The sequence below is a fragment of the Eulemur rufifrons genome, chromosome 3, assembly GCF_041146395.1.
Source record: "Eulemur rufifrons isolate Redbay chromosome 3, OSU_ERuf_1, whole genome shotgun sequence".
In the NCBI taxonomy this organism is placed as follows: domain Eukaryota; kingdom Metazoa; phylum Chordata; class Mammalia; order Primates; family Lemuridae; genus Eulemur; species Eulemur rufifrons.
Genome location: NC_090985.1, coordinates 41025778 through 41039341, shown reverse-complemented (window position 1 = coordinate 41039341; position 13564 = coordinate 41025778). Strand labels below are relative to the sequence as shown.

Genomic DNA, 13564 nt, shown 5'->3' with positions numbered 1-13564 from the left:
GTAGATTCATGTTAAATGTTTTAGACAAGCTATTTACCTTAGGTGTAAGATGAAAGTAGTAATAAAGGTTGAGCATCCCTATCTTGAATATCCAAAATCCAAAGTGCCCCAAAATTCCAGGCTAGAGTGCAGTGGTATGATCATAGCTCACGGCAACCTCAAACTCCTAGGCTCAAACAATCTTCCTGCCTCAGCCTCCTGAGTAACTGGGACTATAGGCACACGCCCCGACATGCAGTTAATTTTTTTCTTTTTTTAGAGATGGGTGGGGTCTTGCCGTGTTGCCCCAGCTGGTCTTGAACTCCTGGCCTCAAGTGATCCTCCTTCTTTGGCCTCCCAAAGTGCTAGGATTACAGGTGTGAGCCACTGTACCCAGCCTGAAATTCCAAACCTTTTGAACACTGGCATGACGCTTAAATATCATGCTCAAAGGAAATTTCATTAGAACATTTTGGATTTCAGATTTTTGAATTACAGATACTAAACTGGTAAGTATAATGCAAATATTACCAAATCTGAAATAATCCCAAACATTTCTGATCCCAGGCATTTCAGATAAGGGATACTCAATCTGTAGTACCTACTTCAGGGTTGTTTTTAGTGTTGAATGTGACAATCTATGCAAAGTACTTGGCACAGTGCTAGTTGTATAGTAAGTGCTTAGTAAAATTGTACCTGCTGCTATTTCTATTATTGTTGTTTTTATAAAGCTCTATTATGGGATTATGCAGTTAGATAGGAAGCTGTAAGATAACTGTTATTTTCTTTTGAACTGCATTATATAGGTGCATAATCTGCCATTATTATAACAATTCAAAAACCCAAAGGTGTTTAAATAACTCACTGGCAAAATGTGATCTGACCCCAATTCATTTGGCAACAAAATCTCAACTAAATTGACATGAGGCTGAGATATTAATATATTTGAGTATGGGGTGTTGCCCCAGGTCCCCTAGGGGTTCATAATGTTATAGAATGTGTCATACCACCTTTCTAAAATTGGAAATAATTCTAAATTCTGAAACACATCCAGCTCCAAGAGTTTCAGATAAGGAACAGTGGATCTTTGATTTCAAAGTGTTTTCAAGGAACCTACCACTCTAACTTCTTTTCACTGATTTTTGTATGTAGTAATAGAAGTAATTAATACTAATAGTAATAGATACCAGTTGTTGAGTACCTACTATAAACTTATTTTTAAGCTTAAATAACCCTAAAAGGCAGATACTATTATCCCCATTTTACAAGAGGGGAAACTGAAGTCTAGAAATATTAAGTAACTTGCCCAATGTCACATAAGTTAGAAAAGAGTTGTAGTATAAATCCAAAACTGTCTTTATCCAAAGCCATTCCATTAACTATGCTGCTTCTCAGATGAACTAGTTATACCCCTTCAAATTAATAAATTTTGATTCTTTTGGTGATGCTTGGAGGTAGGATATTCAGCCCTTTAGTTAGGGATTTTGGAATAAATCCTGGGATTTGTGATTACTATGGTTCAATATGTATCAGAAAAGGCTTTGTGATGGATAGCAGAAAACATTTAATAAATGAACTAAAATCAGTCCTGGTATGCAATGGACACTCACTAAATTTCTACTAAATTGTACATTTGACCTTAACTTGCTAATATTACTATCCTGAACTCTCCTTTAAAAAATTTTGATTGATTGATTGATTAAAATGCGGTCTCACTCGGTGGCCCAGACTGGAGTGCAGTGGCACAATCTTAGCTCCCAGCAGCCTTGAACTCCTGCTCTCAAGTGATCCTCCTGCCTCAGCCTCTTGAGTAGCTGGTATTGTAGGGGTGAACCACCACGCCCGGCTGTCTTGAACTCTTTAAACCTTGAGAAGAGCTCATGTGCCTCCTAAAACTGAATTGGAAAGCTTTGGATTTTCGTATTCTACCAGGAAAAAACTGCAGCCCATTCTTGAAACTGACCCCCCCCCCAAGAAGTACATTTTATTAATGTTTTTGAAGTTTTTCCTGAGTTTTCATGTTTCCCAAGAGATGACACTGTCTAAATAAAAATGACATGATTCATTAGGAACAATTTTATAATCATTAAAATCTGGCAATTAAAATCACAAATCTAGTAATGAATAATCATGCAGGCAATAATCTATCATAGCTATTCCCCTAAAATAGCTGTTGATGCTCATTAACTTTTAGGCTTTTGCTTCTCCCAGTAGGAATAAACTTTATTACTTTTCCAGAAAAATGACTGCTAATTATAATAAAAATTTTCGTAAGTCACATTTTGACATCAGTTTTGAGACTATTTTAATATATTCATTATACATTATAATGTATTCATTGCACATTCTTTCAATAAAGCCTTCGTATTATATATCTCCCTAACACAGTGAATCTGTTAGCAAAAGGTCTATCAGAAGTTGTCTTTGGCAAATTGACGCAAGGACAAAAGTGAGGAGCTGGGTCAGGCCCATGCCTGGTCTATCAGCATCTGATGTATGATGAGTTAGCTTTTTTGTTGTGTCTCATTGGCATTAGTCCTGAATAGATTATTTTAACCAGTGTGTTACGTAGTGCATTATATATGTGTGTTTCATATAGATGACACACAAAATTATATTTGAGGCCATTGAAGCTTTTTGAGAAAATGTTGGTCAGTTTCAGTTAAAATTTTGTATTATCAAAAGGAAGCATTGTTTAGTGCTTATGTAATAGAAAAATGGAAATTAGAATAAAATGATATTTTCTGGCAGGGAGCAGTGGCTCACGCCTGCAATCCTAGCACTCTGGGAGGGCGAGGTGGGAGGATTGCTTGAGCTCAGGAATTCAAGACCAGCCTGAGCAAGAGTGAGACCCCATCTCTACTAAAAATAGAAAAAAAATTAGCCAGGGAACTAAAAATAGAAAAACTTAGCTAGGCGTGGTGGCGTGTACCTGTAGTCCCAGCTACTGGTGAGGCTGAGGCAGAAGGATTGCTCCAGCCCAGGAGTTTGAGGTTGCTGCGAACTAGGCTGACGCCATGGCACTCTAGCCTGGACAACAGACGACTCTGTCTCCAAAAAAAAAAAAAAAGAGAGAATAAAATGATATTTTCAACTTTGCTATCAATTAATTTCACTCGGTTGTCCATTACATAAACTGAATCTCTGCCAAAATATAATCAATATGTGCATTTTCAGCTTTTTACTCCTATAAAGAATGCTTGACGTATACTTTGCCAATTATTCCCAAAGGACTAACTCTTAGAAATAAACTGACTAGTTTAGGAGACATATTTATCTGAAGGTTATTGAAACATGTTGTACAGTATTTTTAATTAATTTTTACTCCCAGCAGTAGCGTATGACAGTGAGCTTTCCCTGTACTTTCACCAACATTTAGTATTTTTTAACATTTATCAGTAGTTAGTGTTTATTTAATATAGTGTTTATATCAGTATATGGTTTATAAATATATGTTAGAGTGTGTATATATATAATTCGTGTATGTATATATGTACATTATTTTTAAACATAAATTTAATATTCAAAATGGTATCTCATTTTCATTTAAATCTTTTATGTAAGGTGAAAAAATTTGAAAGTGTTATTTAGAATTTAGTGACTTGCCCAGTCATTAAAGTGCCCAGTCATTAAAGTTACCCATTTTTTATTTGAAGTTTACCATTTCATTTTTTGTTTATATCAATTTATGAAATGTCAGTATTATCCCTCATCATACATTATAAATGTACTTTTCTTCAGTTTAAGAAAAGGTAATTTTGATAAGGAAAAATTGACTACTTTTACAATTTTAAATTTAAAGTGGGTGATACGAACCTTACATGAAAACTAACTTTTCTATTCTTCTTTAGGTTTTCTTTCTACCATTAAGTAATACCATCCTCAGCTGTTTTAAAGATAATTCCATCTTTGCGTGGGAATGTGACACACTTTTTTGCAAATATCAATTGCCGGCTCCACCTGAAAGCTCTAGCATATTATACAAAGTGTTTGCTGTGACCAGGTAATGTGCATTTTAGGATACTGGGAATTTTTAAGAAGTTTAATTTCTGGGGAAATAATTACAAACTTTCATTTAGTTTTCATTCAGTATCTTGTCATATGAGAAAAAGTTTCCTTCAAATTTAGATATGGCCTGCTGACCTTTTTTTTTTTTTTTTTTTTTAGTTTATTGTATAAAGAAAATAGAAACCGAGAAATGAAAATAGAAAGTACATGAACCCCTAAGTACTTTCATCAGCTACAATAATCATCAACTAATGGCCACTCCTATTTTTATCTATAACTACCACATCTCCATGCATTGTTTTGAAACAAAGCCTAAGTGTGTCATTTCATTCATAAGTATTTCAGTGTCTATCTCGGAAAGTAGGGACCCTTTTTGAAACAACCATAGTATTGTTATTACACTTTTTAAAAATAGACAAGAATTTTTTAATATTGTCATATATCTAGTCGTTCAAATTTCCCTGATTTGTTTAACAACTGATTTTTAATGATTGATTTGTTCAAATCAGGAGCAAAATAAGGTTTACACATTGTATTTTGTTGATATATTCATCTTTTTATTTGTTTCTTGTAGTTTATTTGTTAAAGAACTGATCGTTTCTCCTGTAGAGTTTTCTATAATCTGGATTTTGCTCTTTTGTACATGTGGCCTTGTTTAATATGATCTTCTGTCATCTATGTATTTCCTATACACTGGTTATACCTATATTTCCTAAAAACTGGAGGCTTGATCTTATTCAAAGACAAGAAGCTATTATAGGTGGTTTGTATATTTTCATCAGGAGCAACATAGAACACTTGTGATATTTTAATTTTTATTATTATTATTATTTTGAAACAGAGTCTTGCTCTGTTGCCTGGGCTAGAGTGCAGTGGTGTCATCATAGCTCACTGCAACCTCAAATTCATGGACTCAAGCGATCTCCTGCCTCAGCCTCCCAGTTAGCTGGAACTATTGGTGCACACCACCATGCCCAGCTGATTTTTCTATATTTTGTAGAGACAGAGTCTTGCTCTTGCTCATGCCCGTGTTTGACTCCTGACCTGACCTCAAGTGATCCTTCCTCCCACAGTGCTGCGATTACGGGCATGAGCCACTGGGTCTGGCCTGTTGTGGTGATGTTAGTAGCCATTGCTGATCAGTACCTAGGTCCAGTATTGTATTAGAAGTTAGCAAAGTGGTGCTATTCTAAATCTATCATTGCTTCATTTATTAACTAGAAACCTTCTACAGAAAGAAACTTCCTCTCATCAACGCTTTGGTTATTTTGATATACAGTTTATAAAAAGAAAGACAAGATAAGTGCTTGATTTCCCCCCTTTTTCTTAACCACTTTTCAAAGTAATGAATTGGTTTATTAGCATCTTTCAAAGGTGGCCAATGAAGTTTTTTATCTTTAATCTTTGTAAACTCGTGGATTTAACATAGTTGATATGTTTTAATACCTTGCACTTATTCTTAGTTATGCTCCAGTTCTCTCATCTTTGACCAGTAGGATCCTTTTCAGCTTGGCTTTTGAATCCTTTTGCTACAATTCCAGTTGTCTGGGATAGCTTTTGTGCTTTCTTGTATAACAGGATGTTCCAAGTTCATCTTGTACATTTCCTGCCCCGAGCCTGGAATCAGCCACTTCTCTAAAGAGTCTGGGTTCATTTTAGTGGGAAATGGTACTTCAAGACCCTAATTTGGATGCTAGGGGAACTCAATGTGACTGGGCTGATAATTCTTTCTAGGCCCTTTCAGTGGAAAGACCTAGGAAATCTCTTCTGTCAACCTCCTAAGTCCTAAATCCCATCAATTCTACCAAAGTATTTATTGAGTTGGCTAATTTTTTTGTCCATTGCTGCAAGTATTACCCTAGTCTGAGCTACCCTAGTCTCTTTCAGATTCCTATAGTAGTCTCCTGTTTGGTCTCTTCGCTTTCAAGCTCATTTCCTAAAGTCAATCTCTGCACTGCAGATAGTCTTTATAAATCATTAAGTCAGATCATGTCACTTTTCTGTCTATCCCCATTCTACACTTTCCTTACCCCGAGTATCCCCTGAGGCCTTCTCTCATCTGGCCTAGGCCTCCCTCTCTTTCTTCTTCTCACCTTCTTCCCCTTACTCTGCTCTAGGCACACTTGAAGGTGGCTTCTTATTTCTCCGTGTATACTAACCTTATTCCTTTTTCAGCACTTTTGTACTGGCCAGTATGGAATACTCACCAGAGTAGAATTCTTCCTCCAACTCATTCCATGACTGGCCCATTCACGTCATTCAGGTAGAAGATTTTCCTCCTTTCTCAGCTTTTATCATCTCATTTTATAGTTTTCTGTAGAACTTATCATCAGCTAGGGTCAAGTTCATTTATCTGTTTATTTGCCTTCCTCTGGCCTGAAAATCCCATAAGAGCAGATTACCTGACTTGTGCAATCTACCTGACTTATTTGCTACTGTGTCCCTGGCTTCTGGAATGATATCTGGCTTATAATAGATACTTTACAAGTCCTTGTTGAATGAATAACAGCCTTACAAGTCAATACAGTTCATTCTTTTTGTACCTTGTAAACATAAAGTAGCCGCCTTTGAGCAGGAAAAAAGTTGGAGCACTTTTGTATATTCCTATAGCAAGGCACTACCAATTCTGTATAGTTGTGTGTGAAATATAGAAAGTTGGATAGTGGTAAGTGACTTTGAGATTATGCTATAAAGTATAAATGTTATACAGAAATCTCCAAGTAAACAAATGTTTGTTAAGCTGGGGCCTTAGAACAGCAGATAAAAAATATATATACCATAAACCTGAGCTGTCCGTGTGACTATTTAAATTAATAAAAATGAAACAAAATTTAAAAGTAATGTCCTCAGTAGCATTAGGCACATTTCAAGTGTTCAATAATCACATGTGGCTAGTGGCAACCATATTGGACAGCACAGATATGGCAATTTCTATCATCACAGAAGGTTCTGTTGGATGGTGCTGCTATAACAATTCAACTCCTCTTACTTTCTCACCTTTTTGTTATGTAGAGATGGCCGAATCCTGGCTGCTGGAGGCAAATCAAATCACCTTCATTTGTGGTGCCTGGAAGCTACACAGCTCTTTAGAATTATCCAGATGCCTACTAAAGTTCGAGCCATTCGCCATCTAGAATTTCTTCCTGATAGTTTTGATGCTGGTTCTAATCAGGTTAGTAACATAAATGTAGGACATTGTACTTTTTGAGAAAAATCACATCCATTTCTGAACTGTATCAGCTTTACTTACTTGACGTACACCCTGTTAAAAAGAATTTGAAATTGCAAATATTTTCGTGAAAGAGTCTAGAATTGAAAACAAATTTTGAAATCTTATGTTCGTTATATTACTGATATATATTATTATTAAATATATGGTATTATTAATATATATTATATATGCGCCCTTTTTATAAAATCAATATACTTTAAGTTGAGCTTTATGGTTTGCAGGGTGCTTTGCCATGTTATTTTTTATTTGATCCTTAATTCTTTGAGCATAGGCAGGAAAGGTATTCTCCCCATTTTACAGATTATAACACTAAACATCAAGCAACTTGTCAATACTCATATTAATTGTAAGTATTAAAGGTGGGAGTGTAACTAAACTTTTCTCATTTTATTGTACTGTGTTTTATTTACCAAAACTGTTTGCCTCATTCCTGCAAAACATGTTTTATTTGTAACTTTCCTTAGTTTACAAAGTGCTTTTTCCCCCATCCCCTCTACCACTTTTTGCTTTTTAAGAGTTGAGTACAGTCAAACTTTAACTTTCTTATTTTTTTGTTTTTATTTTTTTTTAGATTTTCTTTTTTTTAGAGACAGAGACTCGCTGTGTCACCCAGGCTGAAGTACACTGGTACAATCATAGCTCACTGCAGCCTCAAGCTCCTGGGTCCAAGTGATCCTTCTGCCTCAGTCTCCTGAGTAGCAGGGCTACAGGTGTGTGCCAGCACACCCGACTAATTTCTCTATTTTTTGTAGAGACAGGTGTCTTGCTATGTTGCCCAGGCTGGTCTCAAACTCCTGGCCTCAAGCAATCCTCCTGCCTTGGCCTCCCAAAGTGCTGGGATTGCAGGCATGAGCCACCATGCCTGGTCCAACTTTCTTATTTTAAATTGACTATCATGGATCTCATACTTTAACAAATTAGATATATATTTTATATATACATAATGTGTATATATGCATCATATCTATTTAATTTTTTAATAGGTAATACATTCCTATGGTCGAAAACATAAAAAGCATACAGTAGTAAGTTTTTCACTTCTCTCTCCCATTTGTCTAGTTATTCAACTCCTCTCCCATAACCAGTGTTGTGACATACAATGTTGTTTTTCCCATTATTTTATACAGCGTTTTGCCTTTTATTCTTCCTTAACTTGGAGATTGTTCTGTATATCAGTGCAGAACTGCCTTTTTACAGCTGCATAGTGTTTCATAGTTTCTTTCAACCAGTCCTCTATTCTTGGGCTCTTAATCTATTCTCAGTCCCTTTCTATTACAAATACCATGCAGTGAATAACTTTTTGCAAATGTCATTTCACATACCCTATTTGTAGGATAAAATCCCAGAGTTGAAATAGTGGCATAAAGGTTATGTGCTTCTGTAATTTGGATAGATCTTGACAAATTGCCCTCCAGAGGGGTTGCATCAACTGCAAATGAGGGGATTTGTTTCCTACAAGCCGACCAACAAAAGAACATTTTATCAATTGTCACCTCCAAACTGCCTTTTATGGTCTTTTGTATAGAAGTGACATTGGCATTTCAAGCAATCACATGGTGGCACCACTTTCCCATTGGCACTGGGAAAAGAACCTGTGCCTAGACAAGGCAGCAAAGGGATTTATTTGCTTAAACTTTTTTATTATGTTTTAAATTTCTCAAATTATTTGAGTTAAAATTTAAATTTTTTTTCCTTAGAAGACTAGCTTCCCAACTACCCTTGCAACCCTTCCCTCCTACCCCTCAACTACTCTTGCAACTCACAAACTCTTTTCACTCCACAAATGTTAGTTGAAATAGCTGAAGATAGGCAGACAGGGGAGTCACAGGTTTGTGTGGGGGCAGCAGGGCTGGTGTTAGCTCTGATTAAACTATGGGAATGGTAAAGCAAAACAAAACTTCCACCCTCCTTACTTTTGACAGTGTGGAGGTCAGAGTTAGGACCTGTCTGTTAGTCTGTTTGATGCTGCTGTAACAGAAGACTACAGACTGTGTAATTTATAAACAATAGAAGTTTATTTCTCATGGTTCTGGAGGCTGGAAAGTCCAAGATCAGGTAGCTGGCATCTGCTGAGGGGCTTCTTGCTATGTCATAACACGGCAGAAGGCATCACATGGGTGTGGAAGCAGATAGCACAAGGGTGGGGGTAGGGAAGAGGAGACTGAGCTCATCCTTGTGTATCAAGCCCACTCCTGCAGTAATGGCATTAATCCATTCACCAGCCAGAGCCCTCATGGCCTAATTGCCTCTGATTAGGCCCCACTTGCCAACATTGTTGCATTGAGGATTAAGTTTCCAACATATGCTTTTGGAGGCACGTATTCAAACCATAGCATGGTCTGATCTCGGTCCACTGTATACATCCTTAGTGGATGTGGACTGATTGTGGAAAGAGAAGATTCTTACGTCACATTTCCGTAGTCTACCATGATGGGTTCCTTACTGGTTCTGGTTACAGCCAGACTCATCTGAGCCCGAACAGGGCAAATCAACATATGAGCCATAATTAGTGATTTTAAAATATATAATAGCTCACTGAGAATAGAACCTCTTCCAACTGCCCTTCTCAAAAATATGCATATATAAATATATGTAAAAATACACATATTACATACATATGTGTATATACTTTGATTTTCAGTCATTTGACCTTCAAATGTTTTTAGGAACTTATATTGTTTCTCTCTACCCTTAGGTTCTTGGAGTGCTAAGTCAAGATGGTATTATGAGATTTGTCAATATACAAACTTGTAAACTTCTCTTTGAAATTGGGAGCCTTGATGAAGGAATTAGCTCCTCAGTAATTAGCCCACATGGACGGTACATTGCATCTATTATGGAAAATGGAAGTCTAAACATATATTCAGTTCAGGCTTTAACACAAGAAATAAATAAGGTATGTGATCAAGTAATAAACATTAGTTTTTTAAAAACACGTAAATATTGTATCATCAAGAATAAAATCTTTATGCTACTGTTTTCTAACTTTCTTGGAACTTACCCATTTTTCTGGATATATTTTGTTACTCTTACTCTCAAAGCCACATCTCCAGTCTTGATTTCTCACCTATGCTCCCTTCTTAAATTGCTGCCTTCCTAAGGGACATCTCTGTTTGGTGTCCTTGTATTTCATTCACTGTGTCACTTATGAGCTCCTTCCCAAAAGAGGTCTTCAATCCTAGTTTCATCATTTCTGTCTCGCTCTTTCTTCCCATCTCATAGACTAGAAACCTTGAAGCCCTATTCCTTTATTTCCTAAATCTAGTCAATACTAAGTCATATAATTTCTTAAATTTGGAATATCTATATATGTGCTGCCTGTTCTCCATCTCCGTAATAGCCATCTTTGTATTGGTCCTCATTAACTACTTTAACAATAATTTAAACAAATATCCCAAACTCAGAGTCATCAGTGCCTCAGCCTCCATTCCATCTTTTATATAACATTTTTCTACAATAATGCTTTCATCATCATTTCTTAGATAATGTTACTTGAGTGGCTTCCTTCCTTTTGCCTGTTGAATTAAGTCCAGACTCTTCTGCCTGGCTCTCAAGTGTTCTCTGTAATCTTATCTACCTGTCTAACTTATTTCCCTATATTTTTTAACTTCCTTAATTATCCACTGTAGATACCATTCTTATTTCTGCATCTGTTATCCACACTATTCATTTCATCTAAAATGCATGCCCTACTTCTCTTCTATGGTTATCTAAAATCTCTCAGCTAACAAGTCATATTGTCTGTGTGCAGCCTTCCCAGTCTGGAATTATACTCTGGTGGCACTAACAAGGACTTTGACGATCACCCTTTCATTTTAGAGAGGAAGAATTTCATGCCCCATCTTAATCACACAGCAGGTGACTAAGCAGGTCCAGGTGTTCTGATTTCTAATACAGTGTTCCTTTTTTTTTTTTTTTTGAGACAGAGTCTCACTCTTGCCTGGGCAAGTGCCGTGGCATCAGCATAGCTCACAGCAACCTCAAACTCCTGGGCTCAAGCGATCCTCCTGCCTTAGCCTCCCGAGTAGCTGGGACCACAGGCATGTGCCACCATGCCCTGCTAATTTTTTCTATTTATAGTAGAGATGGGGTCTCGCTCTTGCTCAGGCTGATCTCAAACTCCTGAGCTGGAGCAATTCTCCCACCTCAGCCTCCCAGAGTGCTAGGATTGCAGGCATGAGCCACCGTGCCTGGCCTACAGTGGTTTTTTTTTAATGTGCTTTCTCTGTTTTTTTCTAATTACACAGTACTAAGTATCTCATTACAGAAAAAATCAAAAGATACAGATAAGCAAATAGAGAAATACAAATTACTCAAAGTCTCACTATTCTCAGATGATTTTGATGGTTATTTTCTTAACCTTTTTTCCCTGTGCATAAACGTATATAGGCACTCCTCATTATTTGTGGATTCTGTATATGAGAATTTGCCTACTCTATAAAGCTTATTTGTAGTTCCAAAATCAATACTTGCAGTGCTTACACGGTCATTCACAGGCATGCACAGAGGCATGAAAAGTTTGTTGCGGGATGCCCTTGTTCCTAGCTAAGGTTGAACAAGGCAATACGTTGCCTTCTTGTTTCACCTCTTGTGGTACAAATAGGTATCCTTTTTATGGTCTATTTAACGCCATGTTTTTTGCATTTGGGGGCTTTTTATTGTGATTTCGCTATTTAAAGTGGCCCCCAAGCATAGTGCTGAAGTGGTATCTAGTGTTCCTAAGCACAGGAAGGCTGTGATGTGCCTTACAGAGAAAACACATGCATGTGTTAGATAAACTTATTCAGGAATGAGTTAACAGTGCTATTGGCTGCGAGTTCAATGGTAGTGAATCAATGTCTATTAAATAAGGTGTCTTTTAACAGAAACACACATAATACAAGGTTATGTATTGATCAGTTGATGAAAATCTTGTGACCAGGGGCTCTAAGGAACCTAACTCTATATTTCCCCTAGGAGCAAGGATTCAGCATTCACTAATTGAGTGTTCGGGGTGTAGATAGAACTACTGCAAATAATAAGAATTAACTATATATACACGTTTTTGTGTATGTGTGTGTATGCATACATTTTCTCTAAACATATGAGATTATACTCTGCTGCTATTGTTTACATTATTATATATCTATATGTGCTATATAATTATATATGCTTATATATTTTATCTATTAATAAGATAAAAATTTATTAATATATTATTATCTGCTCTTAAGGAGAGAGTTTTCAGCCTCTTCAGTAGTTGATTTTATAGTACTAGCTAAACCTTCTGAATAGAGGCAGGGAGAGATTGAGGAAAAACAATGGCAGGGGTGAATCATTAAGTTCCTCTCTGCTATTTGTTGAACAAGCTGAGATCACATTGAACTGAAAATCTAGCTTAGAAATAGATCTTTTGCACTTTTTGGACACATTACCAGCATAATCAGTGTCTTTATGGCTGTTCCAGGCCACATAAATGTTCAGCTCTGTAATTTCTATAAATCTTAACTCACCTATGTCCCATTTTTTCTAAGCTTTATTTTCTTATCTTTGGAGAATGCTGGTATTGTGCTAATAAAGTAAATGAATTCTTATGTGTTGAAATTTTAACACTACAAAGGATGTCAAATCTAGTCACATCTCAGAATCTAAATTTTTGGAGGTTGTGCTGCATGGTAGAGAATGAGATTCAAGCAGGGGAAAACGTGACATTAGAATAGAAATTTTAATAAAAATTTAGAGGACTAGATTGAAGGCAGATAGAAAATAGTTGAAGGATATTAAAGATGGGTAATATTCAGAAGTCAGGCCACTATTAATTCCATCCCATAGATGAAGAATTGAAGCATACACTATAAATGGTCATTGTGCTTTAATTGTATTTAGAACTCAGAAAGCCCAAGTTACCTTATCTAAGCATTTCCTTTCATTAAGAAAGATCTGTTGATTTCAAAGAGAATATCTATGGATAAAGTGTTCCAGTGAGTCATTTTACCTTAAGTAAATTGAAGTTTTGGGGGTTGTTTTCCCCTGCTTGATAGGCCCCACAAAAATGAGGGTTTGGATTCTAAGTCATGCTAGCTGAACTGCTTTTTAAACTGTAAGTAAGGAACTATTAATAATAGCCATTATTATGCAGATTAAAACAACTAAGAGGACAGAGAGGCAGGGGTCCCATGCTTCCAGAGGAAAGTCACTCAGGAGTTTACTCTCAGGAATTTCACTCGAGCATGAAGAGTATTAGAGTGCTCCTCTCAGCATTCTAGAGGGCCACACCTCTAACTGTGCCTTCTCTGCTGTGGATGATTGCCATGCTACTAACTTTATCATGCAAGTGTAAAAATGGTTTGGTATTATATGATTTAA

General features: G+C 36.5%; 1 protein-coding gene across 9 annotated transcripts in view; it reads left to right on the top strand.

The window, feature by feature from the left end:
- TBC1D31 (TBC1 domain family member 31) overlaps positions 1-13564 on the top strand; it is a 60116-nt gene that overhangs the window by 15961 nt on the left and 30591 nt on the right. For all 9 annotated transcript variants that reach the window (XM_069466034.1, XM_069466030.1, XM_069466032.1 and 6 more), the window contains 3 exons: positions 3831-3982; positions 7000-7159; positions 9915-10115. In XM_069466034.1, the coding sequence (XP_069322135.1) occupies positions 3831-3982; positions 7000-7159; positions 9915-10115 (513 nt within the window). The remainder of the gene's footprint in view (positions 1-3830; positions 3983-6999; positions 7160-9914; positions 10116-13564) is intronic.